The sequence below is a fragment of the Aptenodytes patagonicus genome, chromosome W (assembly GCF_965638725.1).
Source record: "Aptenodytes patagonicus chromosome W, bAptPat1.pri.cur, whole genome shotgun sequence".
Taxonomy (NCBI): domain Eukaryota; kingdom Metazoa; phylum Chordata; class Aves; order Sphenisciformes; family Spheniscidae; genus Aptenodytes; species Aptenodytes patagonicus.
This window is the reverse complement of record NC_134981.1, coordinates 4,473,913-4,496,003: the sequence shown is the minus strand read 5'-3', so window position 1 is coordinate 4,496,003 and position 22,091 is coordinate 4,473,913. Positions and strand designations below refer to the sequence as shown.

At 40.8% G+C, this 22,091-nt stretch overlaps 1 protein-coding gene and 1 pseudogene across 2 annotated transcripts in view; one reads left to right on the top strand and one right to left on the bottom strand.

The window, feature by feature from the left end:
* Positions 1-131: 131 nt before the first annotated feature.
* LOC143172138 (elongation factor 2-like) lies at positions 132-20,189 on the top strand (annotated as a pseudogene). The gene is made up of 16 exons (XR_012997306.1): positions 132-166; positions 4,346-4,440; positions 5,282-5,496; positions 6,184-6,366; positions 6,823-7,034; positions 8,303-8,484; positions 9,467-9,572; positions 10,053-10,166; positions 11,295-11,433; positions 13,558-13,753; positions 13,998-14,256; positions 14,767-14,874; positions 15,324-15,677; positions 16,088-16,270; positions 17,606-17,738; positions 19,995-20,189. The product of XR_012997306.1 is annotated as an elongation factor 2-like (transcript).
* The window catches only part of LOC143172137 (E3 SUMO-protein ligase PIAS2), a 36,944-nt gene continuing 32,652 nt past the window's right edge, over positions 17,800-22,091 (bottom strand). Inside the window, exon 14 of the mRNA XM_076361391.1 lies at positions 17,800-17,995. Coding sequence (XP_076217506.1) covers positions 17,972-17,995 — 24 coding nt within the window. The 3' untranslated portion in view covers positions 17,800-17,971. The remainder of the gene's footprint in view (positions 17,996-22,091) is intronic.

Below are 22,091 nucleotides of genomic sequence, written 5' to 3'. Positions count from 1 at the left end.
CTCAGCACACCACGGGCGTCCGCCAAGCTGAGGAGGGCTCGGCGGGGAGAGCGGGGGGGGGGATGCTCGAGCCCGGTAACAGCTGATCTCGGCTCGTTCCCGCCTCCCGCAGCCCTGCTGAGGCGGCGGCGGCGGCAGGTGGAATCCGGAGCCATACGCTGCGATGGTGAGTGCTCCCGCGGGGAGGAGGCCAGGCCAGGCGCGGTGCCGACCGGGGGGCGGCCAAGCCACCGACCTACAGCGGTGCTCTGAAGCAGCCGGGCTCTGTCCGCGCCTTAACAGAGGGCAGTTGCCGGGGACGGGGGGCGCGGCGGCCATCTTTCTCGCCGCGCCTGTCACAGCGCTGCCTGTCAGGCGCAGCGGGCTGGGAAAGGGGTGGCGGGTCGGGACAGCCCAGCTGGCCCTCGCCAGGGCGTGATACTTTTCAGGAGTTTCTCCTTATTCTCTCTCAGCCCTGGGGGCTGGCCGAGGAGGGGGGGGGAAGGTGGTTCCCGCCCTCCCGGTGCTGACAGGACTCTGGGGAGGCGGCAGCGCCTTGTAGCGCTGAGGCGGTCCTGGCCGCGTTCCTTTCTGCCCGGCTGTGCAACTCGGGCACCGCCGAGCTTATTTGTTTGTTTTTATCCACCCCCACCCCCACCCCGCTCTTTTATTAGAAGGGTGCCAGGTGCACGGATAGGGAGGGTGCCGCTGCTTCTCTTTCTCCTCTATTTGCAGGTATGGGGAGTGCGCCTTGTCAGCGTAGGTCACAGATTTGAACGTTTCTGTACGTTTCTGTATTCAAGTGTAAGCTTTAGGGTTAAATCCTGATCATCAGTGTTTATAAGGATAGCAGATAAAAGCATTGCTTCCAATGAGGCTTGGAAAAGGCTGTGCATATGTGTGAATATATGCATTATACAGTGCTGCACTGCACTAATCTTGAGGAAGGATGGTCTGACCTGAATCAGATCAGCAGCATTTCCTCAGGGAAATCAAGCTGTTGAAAACACTGTAGGGTGGGTTGTGTTGTTTTCGTTTGGTTTGGTTTTAATTTATTTTTCCCCTTAGCAAGCCTCCCCCATTATTTTAAATCACTGCAGTTCTGGTAATGCATTTCATCTGTTTTGAGTCTCTCTTTATTCTAGTGAATCAGAATTTACCAGCCTGTTTCTGTGATAAACAGATGCTTGTACATCTTTGCATTTCTTGATGATTAATGGTATTGGAACCCTTTCCTTTCCTTTTTTTTTTTTATTCTTGTAATCTTTTATTGTATAAGTATTATTGTTTACTGAAATGGACATTCTAGTTACCTATGTCGGCTTCAATAAGTGTTTTCATTTTTCTTTGTTTTTAGAATACGTATTTCTGAATTGAAGCTATGTAATGGTTCGTTACAATAAGAATTTGAACATCTTTAAGAGAAAGAGCTGTCCTGCAGAAGAGGAGGGCAGTCTACTCTGGAGGCATTACTGATAGCCAGGGATAAGCAACACTGCAGTATGGGCTACCCAAATGATGTAATGCAGTAGTTAAAAGGAGCCAGGTTGTTGTCTGGCTGTAGGGGCCATGAAACTTGAGGGTTTGGCAAAAGTGATGTTCTGTTTGTAGTAAAGCAATGATGTTTCTCCCTTCTACCAATACTGCTTTCATCTCCTTCATTTTTTTACTTGCTGTTGCACACGGAAGACCTTAACCCCTCTGCAGCAAGCATTTCATAGCAAGATAACTTTGATCCGGTTGCTGTCTATCACAACAGGACAGAAACTCTGTAACAGCTCTTTAATGAAAAACATTTAAAATTAAAATTACAATTAATTTTTAATCTGGCTTTGTATTTTCAGTTGTATTTATGACCAAAAAAAATTGTGATGCCAGTGCGCCTCTCTGTTATAGAACAGCACATATGGTAAACTCTGTTTTGGCATTTGTGTAAATGAAGTGGTAAATAAAATGTTTGGAAGTGGATAGCATTTATTAATACATAATCCTGAAGTTCCTGGCAGAAGGCCTGGTAAGGTATTAATATTAATGCTTGAATTGAGCTCTTTATCTTCTCTAATATACTATATTTTATTAACAAGCTAGTTAGCAGAAACTTAAGAATGGTTTACCCAGTTATATTAACAAGAACAGCTGCTATGATATAACAAAGTGAATTAAAAGTCAGCTAGCAGTGTTAAGCTCTAAAAAATATTCACGTAGGCCAAGGGATGAACCAAACAATGATAAAGGAGTGCCACTTCCCTAATCTTGGCTCTCAGTATTAACTTCCTACAGGCTGAAAGCTTCGTGCCCAGGTGTATTACATTGTTGTAGTCCTGGCAAAAAGTACTAACGCAGTAATACCTAAGACACCAGACCTTCAGTTTCTGGGAAGGGATGCAGCCTTGTACTTGAGCAAAAGGATGGAAAGTTTGAAATAAAAATTTGTTCATGTTGTTGGCATTGGCTTGCCATGAGACTTGTCAGCAGAAGCTTTGAGGTCAGTTACGGAGGCCTGCCTCTTCACCTCCTTGACTGTGATGACTTCTTTTGAGGTCTAACATTGTAGAGCTTTGGGTCCCACAGTCGTCTAATCCCTTAAACTCGGTTGTAGATTCCCCTTGTCTTCGCCTCACCCCCCACCTTCTACCCCAGTACTGCCTGTTTCTCATTGTGCTTCTTGGCTCTCCTTTCCTTTGCCGTGACTTAGTGATTCTTTTCCATCTCAAACCCAACTTGCTCCAGCTCTGCCACAAAGTGATAGTAATATATTAATGACTTCTTGAAACACCAAGCAACTAAACCCATAAAACTAACATTTTACATCCACGTCTTGTATAAAGGTCACTCCGTGTATCTGGTTTCATTCTACCTTTGTTAACAGTGGGACATAATTATCCCAGCTGGAGAGTAAGGCTCCATTGTTTTTAGGCACAAATCAAGGTTTTTACAACTCCAATACCATCCTTTCTCAGATTATATGAACAGCTTCAACAGTATGTAGGAGAACATCCAGTCCTGTCGGAGGAACATGGGCATGACGTTTACATTTAGAATTAACATAAATGGACATGCGTAGGAGGCCTGTGTGCTTAAAATACGAGGAAGAAATAAACTGTTACGGTCATCTCAGCTCCTTGCCCCAAAAGAAAACTACAATGTAGCCTGTGTATATAAATGTATTGGAAACTTGAAGACAATGGAAAAAATACAGGTTTCAGTTCAAAATGTGATATCTGTGCTAGTTAAATATTTATCAGAAGTAAATTTCACTTGTTCCATTAAGAAAGCATATAATTAGCAAATACAAAGAGCACGTAGGTATACTTCTCAACACATTAGTACTTACTTGCATTATGAAATAAGTGTATATAGCACAGCTCTAGCACTATACTTAATTCTCAGTAAAAGTACTGATTTTTTTTTTTTAGCACAGCACAATTTAAAAATGGGGAAAATGATAAAAGTAGAAAAGAAAAGTAGTGGTGCTGTTTTCTGTAAATGGAAAGGAAAGAGAAGAAAGAAATATTTCAAGGTCTCAGAAGAAGTATGTAAATTTTGCTGTGAGTGAGACCTTGGATGCCAGGACACCCTAGAACGTTCTAGAAAAGAAATATCATTGGTTTTTATTAAACTGAAGAATAACCTAACAGAACAAATTCAGAAATAAAGTGCCTTCATTCGAGGTGGATCACTGACAAAACCGAAGGATACTCTAAAAATTTTCTTGTCTGTACTAAATTTTTTTTAGCAGAAAAAATAGGGGGTGGGTTGGTTGTTTTCTCCATTGCAGACTTTGAGGTAGGAAAGAAACTATAAATGTAGGGGAGAGTGGGGAAATAATACATTTTGGGGGGAAGAGGCCAGGCTGCTGCTTAGTTTGGATATTTCTCATCTCTCAAAAGAATTTGGCTCTTTTAATTAAAAGTATTCCTTTTTTTAATAAGAACCATTTTCTTGAGAAAATGTAAAATGAAAGAGTTGAACTGAAGATCCAAAGTTAGTATGAGAATGTGCCTGTTTTGTCTCCTACATCTAATTATATTTTGAGCTGGGCTGGGTTGGGTTTTTTTTAATTAAAATCTTAGCCCTGCAAGAAGACAGGTTCCCTGTGTTCAGATGGACTCAGTAAGACCCAGACTGTGTTCGAAACCTTTGTTGGTGTAGCAATAGAAATGCATGTTTCATTATTTCTGTGCCATTTGCAACTCATCAACAGATGAACACAGGAACCTATTTAAGTGTTTCTTACGGTGTATTTTTCTTCACTTGAGTAACTAGTGTAAACGACTGACCTGGTATCTGATTTCTGTGTGTGTTTGTTTAATACTCCCCATCATTTTTTCCTCCCAATTCTGTCTTTTTCCACGTCCCTATGAAGCACTTCATGCATTAAAGGGATTTGCAAGAATAACTACCTTAACTGCACTCCTGTGACCTACAGGTGGCTCTCATTACAGAATGAGACAGGCCGAGGTTAGTAAGATCTCATCTTTCTTTGCTAAGTTGTCATGTGTTTAATAGATAATTACCAGGGCTTCTGAGGGTCAAGATTTTTCTTCCGCAAATTGAAGGAGGGGAATTGTTCTTAGCAAGAGAGAGAAGAATTATGGAAATAAGAAAAATTTCTTTCTGGGTTATCATTTGTGTGAGGGGCTCTAAAAATTTTGCACTTGGCTAATAAGTCTTTAAAGAGGTTTTTGCTAGAGCTGGACCACCAGTTTCTAGAGCTGGTATATTGGCTACAAAAGGCAAAGACCCAACCTCTTCTCAAAACCAGGAAGAGTGGCTCACCTGAAAAGCCCTGGGAGATGAGGAGCAGGTGTGGGAAGAAGACGTGGCAAAGCGAGGGGCAGTGGTGGGAGGAGAGGAGAAGGATGTGTGCAGAAGCTCTGATGAGAGCTGCAGCTTGCCCTTGTGTGTACTAACCCTCCCGTAACGTTCGGCGGGGATGAGCTCTTCTGTCTCCACAGCTGGATTCTTCATTTTTGTGGCAGTTGACATTTTGTGATACGAGATCTAAGTTGTATTTTAAGTTATGCCTCCGCTCTTTGTACTTATGAAAACATAAGTAATCTGTTTAATTATATTAATAATATAATTATTAATTAATACTTATATTATTAATATAATATTATAATATTATAATTATATAATATATACTGTAATACTAAGCTTAAAAGTATGAAGAGCTTCATTTCTTCTTTAGATTGCGAATTTAATAAGAAGCAGCAAAAGTTTAAAATTTCACGGAGACATTTGTATACTTTAAAAGGAAGCAATAGCTGGTTTGCTTTTTTTTTCCTCCCCCACCCAGGTGAATTTCACAGTAGACCAGATCCAAGCAATCATGGACAAGAAGTCCAATATTAGGAATATGTCTGTGATTGCTCGTGTTGATCATGGCAAGTCAACCTTGACAGACTCCTTGGTGTGTAAAGCGGGCATCATTGCTTCAGCCAGAGCAGGAGAAACGCGATTCACAGACACACGGCAAGATGAGCAAGAAAGATGTATCACAATCAAGTCTACGTAAGAATCTGTTTGTATCTTTTTTCCTTTCTTTCTTTCTTTTTAGTCTGAAGACCAAAAAATGGTCTGCTCAAAGCCTTGCATCTTGTCAGATCTTTTTTAAGTTGACATGTGAATCAAGCTGTGCGTTACAGAACAGAAGTTCACAGTCTTCAGAGTGCAATCTGGGCAATATTGGAGTAGAGCTTTTAAGTGATATGTAGCGACCATTCTTACCTGGTTCTCACTATGGAGAAAGATGGTTTCAGAAAGATTCTTAGTAGTAACCTTCGTTTTTATTGGATTGCTTACAGACTAATACCCTGTTCCTCCGAGCCACTGTGGTGGGCTGTGTCTTGTTATTATTACCTCTGTCTTTGATGTCTGCAACTGCAAAGTTAACAAGTTGTAAAGTGATTTGAAGCATGACTCTACAAGTGTCTGACAGTGATATTATGCTGTGACTACTATCTTGAGGTGTTGATGTTGAATAAGAATAAAAATTAATTACACCCAAAGCAGAATTTTAGATCCTAAGAACTTTAGAAATTGAAATATTGAAGTCGTCTTGTGGTTTTTCCTTTAAGTACATCGAGAAATATTGGCACTGTAATAGAGCAGGTATAGTTGCCTGACCAATGCAAATTTTAAAATCAGCAAATTATGAAACGTTATTAAATTATTAAAATGAATTGTCTTCTCTTACAGGGCAATTTCTATGTATTATGAACTCTCAGACAACGACTTGGCCTTCATCAAACAGTGTAGGGATGGTTCAGGTTTTCTTATTAACTTAATTGACTCCCCTGGACATGTTGATTTTCTCCTCTGAAATTACAGCAGCTCTCCATGTCAGTGATGGTGCCCTTGTTGTGGTTGACTGTGTTTCAGGTAAGCATGCTCTTCTAATTATACGGACCTCAGTGTATTTTATTTTCTTCCTCTTGAGAAAAAAAAAAAAATCATGAGTGATGGAAGAAGCTTCTTTCTCTGAAAGTTTAACTTCTAATGGTATGAATTCTGATTTGCAGTCTTAGCCCATGGCCTTTTCTGTATCTTAGAGGATTATATCCACTTTGTATCCGGCTTGTGGGTTGAATGTAGAGTAACTGAGGAAATTGAGTCAATCTTTCGGTGAAATCCTAGGGAGTGGAGTTGCCTGTCATTCTTCTCCTACTTCAGTTAGAAAATGGAGCAATACATGCAACCGAGTAATGGCGGTTTCAGGGAGCACCGAGACTACCACCAAATTCCCAGTTTGAATTTCCCAGTCACCACTGTACAAAGTAGATTAGAGATCTTGCCCATATATATAATGCATGTTTTAATTGTGCTTATATTTTTAAGGGGTTTGTGTACAGACAGAGACTGTTCTGCGGCAGGCTATGGTAGAACGTATCAGACCAGTACTGATGATGAACAAAATGGATCGTGCTTTGCTGGAATTGCAGCTGGAGCCTGAGGAACTTTACCAGACATTTCAGCGTATTGAGGAAAATGTTAATGTCATAATTTCCACCTACGGAGAGGGTGAAATTGGACCAATGGGTAATATTATGGTAGAGAAAACTTTAAAACTCTGCTGTGGTTGAAACCCTATTTTGGAGAATACCAGCCTTGATATGAAACAATTGCATACGTTTATGGCAGTTCAGATCTCTGGACAACCTAAAGGAGCCGTTCTTCAGTCCCCTTCCACCCCTACTGTTTCATACTTTTTCTTTTGGGGATATTATTTCAGACCAACCAACTGGGGAGCGAAAGCAACTAGGAGAGAGGAGAGAATTCACAAAGCAGATCATCCTCTAGTGATACTTTCTCACTAACAAAATGTGTAACCTCAAGCCAGTTGCTCAGTGTCATTCAAACATCAAATGTCAGGCATTTGCCTGGGGCAAACTGCTGAAGGGAAACTGTGGTTTGAAATTGAAGGCAAAGGACCAGAAGCCAGAAGATTAGCTTTCTGTGCCTGACTTTGCTGCTTATGTCACTTACACAACAAGAAACATGGCCTTTCTGCTATGCCTGACTGATAAGACATTTAATTTGCTCTTTTCTGATCTGGAGATGTAGGTCTCTGTTATTCTACCAGTAATTATATCATAATATGCTGGATATCTCTGGAAGGATGGTTTGAAACTAGAAAGACAAATAGCATTTCCTATGTTGCAGCTGAGAATTGTAAAATAAAAAAACAAAGTCAACGGCAAGTCTTCTCTGGTGGTCCAGCTGTTAGAGTAAGGAATTGCTAGAATCAGGCTGCTTCAGATACTATTTTTTCCACCAAATAGCTACAAGACAGACCTCACCAGATTTTTCAGACCTGGTTTCCTTTGTTTAAATGTGATCATCCCGTACTAGTTTGTTTTATGGCTAAAATTGACTGCAGCTTAATCTAGTTGCTGGAACAAAGGACTCTCAGCTAGGATTGTATCCTGATTCTTATATTCCATGAATCTCAGCCGTTCTTAAGTCAAACCAGTTTTATCTGTGTGGCAGGAACGAGCCACCTATATTTTCATTTCCAGAGAAAGTTCACTAACAATTCAGTTAATATTCTTTACAAAGTCATAATCATCCAAATCCTACTTAGCGCTTTACAAATATATTTCTGAAGTTTTTATTTTAGCCTTTGTTATAAATATTTCCACTGTGTGGGACAAAGTAAGGTTCTTGCTTCAAAGTAATATTCGATAGACACATTTTAGGGGAAATATTTCCTTGTTCTATGTTTCAGAAAATACTTGGCATCTGTTATTGAAAGCAATTCATACATTTCAAATCGGTGTTTTGTGAAATGCATTTGCTTTTTTTCCCACTTTTAAAGATTGATCCGGTTATCGGTACTGTTGGGTTTGGCTCTGGTCTGCATGGCTGGGCATTTACTCTGAAACAGTTTGCTGAGATGTATGTAACCAAATTTGCTGCCAAAGGTGAAAAAGCACAACTCCCCCCAGTTGAGCATTCAAAGAAAGTGGAAGATACGATGAAAAAACTCTGGGCTGATAAGTAAGTAACACAGTACGCATGGAATGAATGTAGATACATGCTTAGATACCACAGTGACACTCTAAGGATATCAGTGGTGCATACCAGTGCATGTCGAGTTTGTGCTTCTGTAAAACTAAGCTTTCATAGGCAGCTTAGAAAGCTAGTTAGAGACATGAGTTTGTAACTCTTCCAACAAAAATATTTATGTATCTGAGAAAAGCAGTTGCTTGTAATGCAGATATGCTGTATGTGCCTTCTCTGGTGAGTTCTGATAACCTGCTCCATAAGAGCAGAGAGAGAAGATTCACTGTCAGAACTTCAGAACATAAATGCTTTTATTGAACTGCGTCGGTAAAATTAATACACAGCACAAGATTATGGACCAAATCCAGTCTTTTGATACCAATGAGTATTTCTGTGACTTTAATGAACCTTAAATTGTATCTCATAAACGATGGAGCTAATTTCCTATTAGACGTGTACACAACTTGCTGTTAATTGAATGCCTTACATGTGTGGGAAAGCTCGATATATTTGCTTGTTTTCTGATGCCTTATAATAAATTAACCTACCTTGACTCATTTAGCTCATAGGGTACTCCAAGATTTGTCTTGTATGGTATTTAAATGATTTTAGCAAGGCTTCAAAAGGCAGTTATAGATTAACAGGGTGGAGTAAGAGAATTCTTGGCAACAGGTTTGCTTACAGTGCCTGCTTCCCTGTAAAAGCCTAAAAATGCACGTTGAAGTCAGTGTTTTTAAGAGTAGTAAAAAACCTCAAAAACCTAAACAAACAAAAAGCCATCCTCTGCCTCCCCAAACATCTAATGGTTATTGCTACATTCAAATAAGGATTAGCCTCTCTTCTGCTATTTTAATCTCTGCTTAAAAGTGAAACTTTACAAAGTTCTCTTTTAAAAATAACTAAGCAGAAATTTGCAGGAAAAGTGGATACTCCTCAAGTTCAAAGTGGATGAGTAAAAATAAACATCACCTTTTAGATATTTTGATCCAGCAACTGGAAAATTCAGCAAATCAGCCACTAGCCCAGATGGAAAGAAGTTGCCAAGGACATTTTGCCAGCTAGTTCTGGATCCTATCTTTAGGGTAAAGCAGTATTTTGTCTTGATTTGATTGCAAGGGCGTAAGGGGAGACTGTTTTTAGTTTAGCAGGTTAGCTCTTAGGAAAGCCATACCTCTTACAAAGTAGGTCCATACTTTCTGTAGACACTAGAAAAGTTCTGCAGTATAGGAACAATGTGCAAAAGGTGGGACAGAAGTAGAAGGCAGCAAATCTGAATGGTCTGTTCACTGAAATAACATATTCTGCATATTGTTAGATTAAAACTTTGTGTCTCGTGCGTGTGAACTTCTTCTGATAGGAATTTGGAATTTCCTTTGGAATTAGAGACATTTGATATAATTTGTGAATCTTGAGCTGTATGATCCTTGCAAACAGTTTCTCAAACAAAAGCCCAGAACAGAGAAGCCAGAGGGGTTCCAGACGTACAACATGTTTAAGATAAATGGTAAGCAAAACCTGTCTCTGTTATATTACTTACTCCGGTCGCTATAAGCTTGTTTCAGATCTTTGATGCCATTATGAATTTTAAGAAGGAAGAGGCAGCCAAACTGATAGAGAAACTTGATATCAAGCTAGACGTTGAAGATCGAGATAAAGAGGGAAAACCCCTTCTTAAGGTAACTTGGCCTTTCTACTTTATTAGAATTGTCAGCGTGGTTGCATCTCTTACCCTTGAGCTGTGTAATGAGAACAATCTTTTAGGTCTTTCTAAAATCCGCAGAAACTTACCTTAATTGTCTTTTTATAATCTGCACAGTGGTTAATTTGTGCATCAGGAATGTCATGATTTGAAATAAGGTGCTTGGTAATGTAATGCACTGAATTTTCTAGAGAGATAACAGGACTTAAGTGTGTTGCAGCATACAAAAGACATACCTGTTTTGATTTAAGAAAAGGAAGAAAACTTTTATTTCATACATGGAAAAAACCACCAATACTGCCTCCCTCCCTCTTCTCAAGGTGTAAATGCAATGCTAATACAAAGTGTCTGTTGCTGCACATGTATGTTGTGGCTGTGTAATCAGAAGCATGGTTTCTGGTTGGCTCTCACAAGTTCCAATATGTTCAAGAACACTGCTGAATTCCGGTCTACCTTCTGAAGAGTAGTGTCTGAAAGCACATGATCACTTTCTATGCAGCACTGAATGTTAAGAGCGGAGACTTTAAGAAACTGTCCAGTTCCTGTGCTAACTCGTGTTCTCCTCAGGTGTGTTAAAACCCACATGAAAAGGGGACCCAGGGGATACATGTGGAAACTTCTTGAAATAATCACTGGAGAAGGGAAATCCAACCACATCAGTGTGGCAAATGGCCAGAGATTTAATAAAACATTTGGTTTTATTTTTATCTTCCATATATGGAAGATACAGCCATAAAATATGACTATTCATGGACCTTTTTCTTTCTACTACTGTGATCTGTTGTCAGCAGAGGAGAAGGGCATTGTGTTTTATTTCAGGAGCTTAATATAATCCAAGAATCCTAACCTTTCTGTTGAAATATAAGTCGCTAGCCCAAGGTTAACATACAGTTATGTTCAAATCGCTTGTTCCAGGTAAGTATTTTACTCCTAGCCTTTAACAAGATTTAAGTAGTCATAGGGAAATTTTAAATGGCTGTCATGACTTTTTACATTGCATCCCGAGGTGTAGCCTTCTACATGCTATCCAAAAGGCTTATTTGGGGGTTGATTATTATGTTTGTTGAAACAAGTTTTAATTACAATGTGAATTTTGGGTCCCTAGGCCGTGATGCGCCGCTGGCTGCCTGCTGGAGATGCCTTGCTTCAGATCATCACTATTCACGTACCTTCCCCTGTAACAGCACAAAAATACTGCTGTGAACTTCTTTATGAGGGGCCACCTGATGATGAAGCTGCTATGGGTAAAAAAAAAATTTCCCAGCTTACCAGGGGCTGTCAAAAATACAGCACCCCTAGTGCACAGATGAGTAAAACTGCCTCAAATGGATTTGGATTAAGTTTCTGTGTTATAATGATAATTACTAATTTGGGACTCTGTTGAGCAGGATATTACAAAAAGTAAGAAAGCAAAGGAAAAGCCTTGGGGTACCACACATAAAACTTGCTTTATGTCCTTATATGCTGGATGCTGATGTGTGTGAAACCACATTGTATTTATTTTAGATTCAGAGAATGTGCAGTTGAGATGAGCAGGAATATGGTATGTACCAGCCTTTGGATATCCTGCAAGAGATGGATGGAGCAGCAAGTTCATTACCCTCGTTCTCTCTGCAGCTTTGATTGTGGTCTCCTAGTGAATCCTGTGATTTCTGCTCAGTCACAGTCAGAATCATAACAAGATAATTTACTTTCAAACACTTCTGACGTGTCCCCTGGTAGCTGACATGTTGTTACTGTTCTCTGATTCAGTCTCAACCGTAAAGGTGGAGGACGAAAATCTGGTAAAAAACGGAACCATCTCCCAGTTGTCTGAAGGTGTGGCTGAGATCATGGCTAGATAAAGAGCAAATAGCTGAATCTGAATATGATGCAGGGCTGTTGGTCTGACATTGATAGGAAGGAGTTAAGTTTTGAAGAATTCTTGCACATGGGTCGGGGCAGTCCCAAGCACAAATACAGGCTGGGCAGAGAATGGATTGAGAGCAGCCCTGAGGAGAAAGACTTGGGGGTGTTGGTTGATGAGAAGCTCAACATGACCCAGCAATGTGCACTTGCAGCCCAGAAAGCCAACCATATCCTGGGCTGCATCAAAAGAAACGTGGCCAGCAGGTCGAGGGAGGTGATTCTGCCCCTCTACTCCACTCTGGTGAGACCCCACCTGGAGTACTGCATCCAGCTCTGGGACCCCCAGCATAAGAAGGACACAGACCTGTTGGAGCGGGTCCAGAGGAGGCCACAAAAATGATCATAGGGCTGGAGCACCTCTGCTCTGAGGACAGGCTGAGAGAGTTGGGGTTGTTCAGCCTGGAGAAGAGAAGGCTCCAGGGAGACCTTATAGCAGCCTTCCAGTACCTGAAGGAGGCCTACAAGAAAGCTGGAGAGGGACTTTTTACAAGGGCATGTAGTGATAGGACAAGGGGTAATGGCTTTAAACTGAAAGAGGGTAGATCTAGATTAGATATAAGGAAGAAATTCTTCACTATGAGGGTGGTCAGGCACTGGAACAGGTTGCCCAGAGAAGTTGTGGCTGCCCCCTGCCTGGAAGTGTTCGAGGCCAGGTTGGACGGGGCTTTGAGCAACCTGGTCTAGTGGAAGGTGTCCCTGCCCATGGCAGCAGGGTTGGAACTAGATGATCTTTAAGGTCCCTTCCAACCCAAACCATTCTATGATTCTATGGATATAATCATCTGTAATATGATCATCAACTCGAGTATTTTCAAGAGGATCTGCATTTTTTGGATTTCTGTAGATTTGTCACTTCCCTCAGAAATCCACAAATGTTGAAATAAATAAATCGTATTTGAAGTAATTTTCAAGTCCAGTATTAGCAGAAGAGAAGCTTATCTGTGATGGCACATGTGTTTAATCCTCTAATAAACTGTTAACTCTTTCTCGCAAAACCGGAACAGGACTTCTGGTTAGAGGTCCTGCTTTTGACCATATATCACTGAGGATGCAAACTTCTAGCGCTGTATTTTGTCTTCTGGATTCTAATGGATTACAGGGGATCTTTAAATCCCCCTATTCAAAACTTTTCCTGGGACTAGATCATATTAGCAGAGATTTAGTGGTATCACGGAACCTGCTACCAGAAGAGGGAAGCTTGGGCAAACAGGGAATAAGTACTAACAGAGGTCTCAGTAGTGAAAGAAACAACAGTGGTGATGATTTGTTACCTTAGCAAAGAATCTTTGATAGCTACCATAGCTATAATTCATCTGTCCGCACACATTTGTCCTTTACTAACTGAAAAAGAGAGGAGCTGTTAATAAGGTTCACTGAATTTTGGGAATCATATGTGTATAGTTCTAAGTTTTGAAGTCTCACAGAAAATGTGTCTGATGCAGATACATATTTTATTGCAGGTGTCAAAAACTGTGATCCCAAAGGCCCTCTGATGATGTGTATTTCTAAAATGGTCCCCACATCTGAGAAGGGGCATTTCTATGCCTTTGGGCGAGTCTTCTCTGGTATTGTTTCTACTGGACAGAAAGTTTGAATCATGGGACCAAACTTCACACCCGGCAAGAAAGAAGATCTTTACCTAAAACCCATTCAAAGGTAGATGGAAATAGTATATTTCTTTTGAATAGCAATGCTTGCTTTTAGTTTTAGGAATCCTAACGAAATGAGGATTATATTTCTTTATGAGAGTCTTCTTTTCCTGTTTAATAAAATCAGTAATCCAGAGGGATTGTAGGCAAATAATAGGCAATTTTCCTTTGAGTGAAAAAGCTTAGCTTTTTGGAAATACTGGGAATAAAACAAGTATTCAAGGATTGTTGCTCATCCTCTGTCTTTGTAGAACCATTTTGATGATGGGTCATTACGTTGAGCCCATTGAGGATGTACCTTGTGGCAAGACTGTTGGTCTAGTTGGTGTTGACCATTTTTTGGCGAAGATGGGTACCATTACCACCTTTGAACATGCCCACAACATGAGAGTGATGAAATTTAGTGTTAGTCCAGTTGTATGTGTTGCTGTTGAAGCAAAAAACCCTGCTGATCTACCAAAACTAGTCGAAGGTCTAAAGCGTCTGGCCAAGTCTGATCCTATGGTTCAGGTAAGTGTTAGCTGTAAGTTTTAGCTTTAGAGCTACTGGTTTGCAGTGCAATAGCCAAAGCATTCGACTTTATTCACAGAGAGCTCTTTATGTGATCTAACGGCATGGCTGCAGGCTCCAAACAGTTTTCAGTTGTGATTGTATGAGCTAACACAAGATAAACAGGGTTAAGTTCAGTCAGCATTTGAATAGGAAGATCCTGAGGAAAAACACAAACTCTGCAGCAATTAGCGTTGGGGTTTTGAGCAGTGCTTTTCCTTACACTTTTTTTAATGCTGAAATACCTCGGTAGGACAGGAACTATGTTTAATGTGAGAGTACCCAGTTTTGTCAGTGAGGAGATTCATTCTGGAGCACTCCTGGAAACAATACAGAGATGATAATTTGCTAAATTTTTGAATACTTGGGGTTAAGCAGTTTTGGGATCTGACATTTTTCTGATTTAGTCTGTGTGTGTTTCTGTTAATACTAATACTTAAAATGTTTACTCCCTACTATTTCCTCTTCTAGTGTATTATTGAAGAGTCTGGTGAACACATCATTGCTGGAGCAGGGGAGCTGGATCTAGAAATTTGCCTTAAAGATCTGGAGGAAGATCATGCTTGTATTCCAGTTACGGTATTCAAGAATTTTGTGGACTGCAGTGTACGGAATATGACTAAATATTAACCTTTGAAAATATCATTTTAATCTGCTGTTATTGGTTTCCTTAGAGCAACTTCCTTAAAGCAATTTGAAACTTTTTAGGAGACCAACCGATTAAGTAATAAAAGGAATTCTTTATTAGTTCATTGAAAGAGCTTAGAATTAAAACAGAGATGTGAAGAAAATCCAGTGAACAGGAAAACTAACTTGCACGATGATGGTAACCATAGATGTGCTACTGAAAATATTGTTTCTCTTGATGAAAGAGAAATGGGTGGAGCATGCCTGGGTGACTGAATGAACCTGGCATTAACACACTGCCTTAGGAGGAGAAGCTGCAGTTTATTGAATGGCATTTGATTGGTATGTGGAAACGATAAGCTTTGTACTTGGGGAATTTTTGTCTTTCATCTACTTGACAGAAATCAGACCCAGTTGTATCTTACCGTGAGACAGTTGGTGAAGAGTCAAGCCAGGTGTGCTTATCCAAATCTCCCAACAAACACAGCAGGTTGTATACGAAGGCTCGGCCCTTTCCGGATGGCCTGGCAGAGGACGTAGACAAAGGGGAAGTCAGTTCCTGTCAAGAACTGAAACAGTGTGCGCGTTACCTGGCCGAGAAATACAAGTGGGATGTGTCTGAGGCTCGTAAGATTTGGTGCTTTGGACGTGATGGTACCGGTCCAAATATCTTAGTTGACATCATGAAAGGTGTCCAGTTTCTAAATGAAATCAAAGACAGTGTTGTTGCGGGTTTCCAGTGGGCTACGAAAGAGGTAAGTGTAGTTCTGAATGTTGTATCTTGTGTACTGAAATGTATCTGAGCTCTATTCACGTGAAATCTTCAGAAACTGTCAATAACTGGTAAGAACAGGGTAGCGGGCTAGTTGGAATTTGTCCCCACTGAAGAACATATGTCACTCAACCTGTGTAACGAACGCATTGTTGTCTGTGGGTGTTTTAATGTTTGTTCCAAGTGTGAGTTCTCAAATGCTAGAGGAGCACTTGAGTCCTTCCTAGAAGGACTTTGCTGTGTGTATAGTGTACACTGCCTTGGTCCGAATAGAACTGCTCAGCATCAGCATGAGTGACTTAAATCAGGCGAGAATCCTGCGAAGTGAAGGTTCATATCTTAGAAACTCCTGAGTAGTATCACACCTTTGTTTTTCCCTTTTTAATACTGCAGGGTGTCTTGTGTGATGAGAACGTGAGAGGTGTTCTTTTTGATATCCATGATGTCGCTCTGCACACTGACGCTATTTACCGCGGTGGTGGGCAAATCATTCCTATTGCAAGGAGGGTTCTGTATGCCTCTATTCTTACGGCACAACCCAGGCTTATGGAGCCCATCTATCTGGTAGAAATACAGGTATGCAACAGGGTATTATATTTGAGATCATGGAATCATTTAGGTTGGAAAAGACCCTTAAGATCGAGTCCAACCGTTAACCTGACACTGCCAACAACAGAGATCCAACAGATCTATAATCGTGTTTCCACATTCTCTTCCAAGAAACCATGATAGGTCTGTTCTGTCCTTTAGATCAGTGATGCAAAGGCTTTCTTTGAGGACAGGTTTTTCATTCCAAAGTTAGAAAAAGGTTAAAGGGAAACGGCAAAATGTAGGTGGGGAGGTGAATCATGCTGTTCTTTATGAATTGCCAGTATTTTGGGGGACGTTACAGTTTGGGTTTTTTCTTTTTCCCCTCCTTTCTTTCTGTCACTGTAAACATTCGGGAGAACAAACAATGGGTATCCTAAATAACCAGAAAGAGCAGCGAGGATTTTTTTTTTTTTAATAAGCTTTTTTTGAGCTGTTTAAACATTAAATTCTGTCCTTTGAATAACTGGATTTTCTTGGTAAATTAAATTCTTCCATGGAAGAGCCTGGAAAATATATTCCATGCTAAAAGTATTTATTTATCTCAAGTACAGCTATTCACATACCAATTTGTCTTAACTGTCTCAAAAGCAATTGGAAGATTTAAAACCTGCTTTAAAAATTAATTCCAGACTACGGTACTGGGTGGTGGGCTGGAAATCTACCAGGTCAGTTGCTTAAAAAATAGCCATAAGGGCTGAAGAAGATGAGTGCAAGTAAGGACAAAACAGCAAAATGGAGAATTTTTTCACCTCGGTGACTTGCAAGACCTATTGTGACAAAGCAGGGGAGTTTTGCAGCCTGTTTCTAAGCAGGTATGTTTCTAAGCAAATGTGGGGGTTTTTTAAGTACAGGTTTTATCAGAGTGCTTGTCAGCCATGTTATAAGTTCTAAGATAAGGTACGGTGAGATCCTGTTTGTATGAAATTTGCATCCTGTAGTAAATGCATTTATTACAAAGCACTAGAGGACTCTGCTTTCTTGTGCCCAGAGATTGCTGTAGGTAATTCACTGAGCATATGCACTTTTACCTCACTTTGTGTACGTAAACTACAACGTGGTACAGTCAGCATATACAGTAATTGGAAACTTGACAGTCACGTGAGGCAGAGAAGGCAGGCAAAGCTTCTGGAAGATGTCTTGGAAATGAGGGTGAAGCCACTTGTTACACGAGAAATTTTTCTGAGTGAGTGAGGAGTCATCATGAGAAAAATGTCAAGAGAACTGTGTAGGGGGATTGTCTAATGCTGCCTGGCTGTGTTTTAATAACTGGTGATCTCCTCCTTTTATGTAACTTGATAGAATTTATCTTTTTTTTTACAGTGCCCAGAACAAGTGGTTGGTGGGATCTATGGTGTACTGAACAGGAAAAGGGGACACGTTTTTGGAGAATCCCAAGTGGCAGGAACTCCAGTGTTTGTGGTCAAGGCGTATCTACCTGTAAATGAGTCATTTGGTAAGATGATGTTTCTTTTGTTACCCGCATGCAATTAAAGACAGACCTCTGCAGGATCAGAGACACTTAAGAATTCTCATTTTATTAGCTCCAAGCTTCTTCGTCTTGTCCCTTTGCATCTTCAGTTCAGAACAAATAGTTTACTCCTTTTTTCCAAGTGCTAAGAAGATGTGGCAGCTTCTGCACATTAAGACACTTCAGCGTATACCAGATTCGGTTCCCATCATTTTAAATCAAGGCCTTCGTCTGAAGCAAGCCTGGAAGAAACAGAATTGGTCTTCAGCAGCAGCAGGCTAGAAAATTTGGTACCAATTTGAATCTTTAAAAGAAGGACAGAGTGCCAGCCTGAGTAGCTTAAATGGCATTACACCCTCTTGCCAATCTTAAGACTACCTTTAAAATAATAATCTGATCCTTCTTATGCTGCCCCTGAAACTTCAGCTGTTCAGTGTGGTACAGAGCCCTTCCTTGGGTATCGTGGTTTCTTTGTGTCCCCCATCTCCTTCCTCCCCATTTAAAAATGCACTTCAAGAGTATCCTGTGACATCCTGACAGAAAGTTTACCAGTCTCATGGGGCGCGTTTGGAACTCCTCGCATGGTACAACTGTAAGAAATGTCATGTTTTATTTCGGAGGGAGGCTTCTTTGCCAAAGTACATTAGTGTGGTAACTGCTAAAATAATCAGTGATGAAATAAGAGATGCTTAACTTTTAAAGTCTAAACTGGCAATTTAACTTCTTAAAAGAACAATCTACATGTGTTTGTGTGGCTTGGTTTTTCCCTTCTCCAAGTTTCCATAGAGCTTAAAACAATTTCATAAAGAGACCCATTTTCCAAACATGTCAAAAGAAAAAGAAGTGTAAGCTTAGACTTGGTAGGATGTGTATTACGCTGGGCTCTGTCTCAACTTACATGGCACGTTAACGTCCATACTCTGCAAAACTGCCTCTCTGGTTCCTTGCCAAAGCTGCCGTTGAATCTTGCTAAAACAGTGATCTAAAGATGTGGGGAAATACCAGTATTCCTATAAACTAGTGGTTAGAAGCGGTTCTACTGTAGCAAAGTCTCAGTTCACAGGCGGCGGCTCTTTATGGGACTGAATACTTGGGAGAAGGGGATGACACTGCTGTGAAGATGAGGAAATGGCAAAGGAAACACCTATATATCTTCAGTTAAATGTAAAGTTCTTGTACTGTTAGACTAAATGTCGAGTTAGCCCAGCACCTTGTTCATGACTGTGACTGAAAGCGAGCGCTTAGGGAAGAGAAAGAACAAGGTAAGCTGGTGTAAAACTTCCCCAGTAGCTTTTCTAAAAACCACTTTTAGGGGCTTCCTGGGACAGAAGGGGTTTCTAGATCAATTCAGTAACCCTCGACGGATTTCTTTATGATGAAGTTACTCGGTCTCCCCCTCAGTGTAAAACGTCGGCATCCACAGCACCAGCAAGGACTTCCACCGATCTAGACGTGTGAAGACCTACCTCCTTTTGTCTCTTGAACCCGGCTCCCGCTAGCTTCAACGGACACTTCCTTTGTATCAAAATGAGCATGAGCTCATTCTCGTCTTTATCCACTGTGTCCATGTCACTTAATTTTTAGCCCTCTATATCCTTCCTACTACATTGCTGCTCTTTCCATGCTGAAGAGTCCTAACTTGCTACACGTGTTTCTTTGCGTGGAAGCCAGTTCAGAGGTTTGGTCATCGGCATTCCCCTTCTCTGAGCCTTTTCTGCAGTAACTGCTTTTATAATAAAGGAACCGCAACTGCACAACTTTATTATAAAGGTGCAGGCTTTCACTGGACATAACGTTTTGTTTTCTGTTCCTTTCCTAACAGGTAGTAGCACCTGATTTCTCATTTTGACTGCTGCTAAACACTGAACTAACACTTCTGTACTACTTACCATAATCCTAAGATCTCAAACTGAGTGGTAGTGATGGGTTTAGTTCCCGAGACATACAAAACATCATTTTCCTCATATACTTTTCTATCTAAACAGAATTTTGTTTGCCTTTTTATTGCCAATTTACTTGGTCACACGAGATCTTTCTGCAGTTCTTTGGAGTTGGCCTCATTTCTACCTGCTTGAAAGAATTACCCGCAAAGTAGCGGTTTCCTAACAGTACTGTACCCCTGTTCTGGAAGAGTGTTTTTAGTGTTTTGTCTATGCAGAAATTCACAATAAACCAGTTTTATTTTTTTTCCTGTAGCTGGCTCATTCCTTTTTTAATTTTTTTTTTTTTCCTTCCCACTAGGTTTTACCGCTGACTTGAGAGCCAACACTGGTGGCCAGGCTTTTCCGCAGTGTGTCTTTGATCACTGGCAGATTTTGCCTGAAGATCCATATGATGCAAATTCTCGTCCTTGGTAAGTTGTGGCTGAAACACGTAAATGCAAAGGCTTGAAGGGAGGGTATTCCACCTCTGGATAACTTCCTAGATAAGTTATAAACACTGCTGTTTCATGTTGTGTGATGCACTGCCCAGTTATGTCCCGATACTGTTCCCTCATAAAACCAGTAAGGAAAGGGGAAGTTTTTAGAGTGTCGCATTGAATATATATATATATAGAGAGAGAGAGAGACACACACACACATTGTTAACATGTTGTGATGATGGCATGATCACCTACTAAAAGAAAAAAAAAAAGAAAGAAAAATGATGCGCTAGTTTGACTTACAGGATTGTTGTTGCCTGTATCTTGTCTGGGGTCACTGATGCCTGTGTCAAAAATACACATTTAAAATAAAAAATCAGTTGCCTAGGACTTTAATGGCGTTCTTTACAGTTTGCCTAATCTGCAATTGTCTTTCAACCTAGGAAGCAGCTCCCTTCGTTGTCGCTCTTGCAGAAATTCTTGTTGAACCATCAGGCTTTGTCCTCTCAGCCAGAAGATGCATTCTTTCATTTCCAAACTTGAGTCCTCGGCGCTCTTGAAAACTGAGAGTGAAAGGCTTGCAGTTACAGGTAAGCTTTCTAGCATCCAGCACCTAGATTTAAAGGCAGATACAGAAAATCCTCACTAATGTTGGAAATGCCTGAGTTCTTGCTGCTGGACAGGTGCAGAACCTCCTGGGGCTGGTGCTGTATTGTTGGGCAGCAAAGTCCTGCCTACATGGCTCACGATTGTTTCAGGCAGCTTTATCTGACCTGGAAGTTTGACAGCCAGAAGCCAGCTCTGGCTAATAGTCTTCCGGTGTATAGGTATAGCCTTTCTGTAACTAGTATTTTAGCAGCTAGCTCGCTCCCAGAAAATGGAGACAAAGATGTAGCAAATGGATGGGTGGGGAAAAAAAGGGCTGGTTCTTGCAGCGTGGCTTTCATTGGACGCTGATTATCTGCGCAGTAGAGGAACTTTGTATTAGTCTCTCATGAGCTTTACTTTCCTTCCACAGTTGGTTTGAAGGTATCTGATATAGTCCGCTCAGAGCAGTAACCAGCTACTTCCATAGCGGAAACAAAGAGGTAAGAAGTCATCTAACCTTTTCTTCAAGATTTTTCTCTTGTTGGAAGTTCTTGGATAGACATTCTGATGCATTTTAGAACTTGTTGAAGGAAAAATAACCCAAAACCTCATCTAGCTACAAGGGACGGGTTTGCTTAGAGCAGGGCTAGAGTGGTCCGGGCCTCAATTAAGTTGCAACCCCGAGTCCCCTCTCCACCCACCACCGCTTAAGTGAATTCTTTTGTTGTCTCACGGAAGAAGGCGTATCAAATGGGTGACATGACTGCACTGCAGTACTCCACCCCCTTGATACGCATCATCCACAAAGTCAATTAAAGGATTTAGGCATTACACAAGCCTAGTAATTACCTACTGTGTGTACACCAGCATTGCAGGAAAACTACATTCTTCACCGGAACACTTGCCTCCCACCACAGCCTGCGACAATCTAGCTCTCTCCTTAAACGGGTAAGGTGCAAATGCCTGAAGTTTGCATTTGACACTGCTGTCCTGGGTCTAGAAGGTTTAAAGCCAAATGCAGCTGCAAAACTCCTGCCCAAAACAGCTGGAGAACACAGCTGTACCTCAGCCCTGATAAGTAACTGCTAACAGGGCACAATAATTAACAAAATTCCAGCTGTATTTTATAATACCATGAATGGTTTAGAGCACATGCCCCAAAAATGGCACTCACCCTTACTTAACTTTTCTGACATATATGCGAGATGTTTCTAGCCCTTCTGCCAGTTCAGCAATTGCCCGAATCGCACTTCAGTTTGGCATTAAGAGTACAAACAGCACCTTCAGCAACAGATACCAGTTTTAAACACTTTATTTGGAATGACTCTGGAACCTCTCTCCACACTCTATTTATAGTTCAAGTCACTGTGCAACTGTGATGCAGAAAG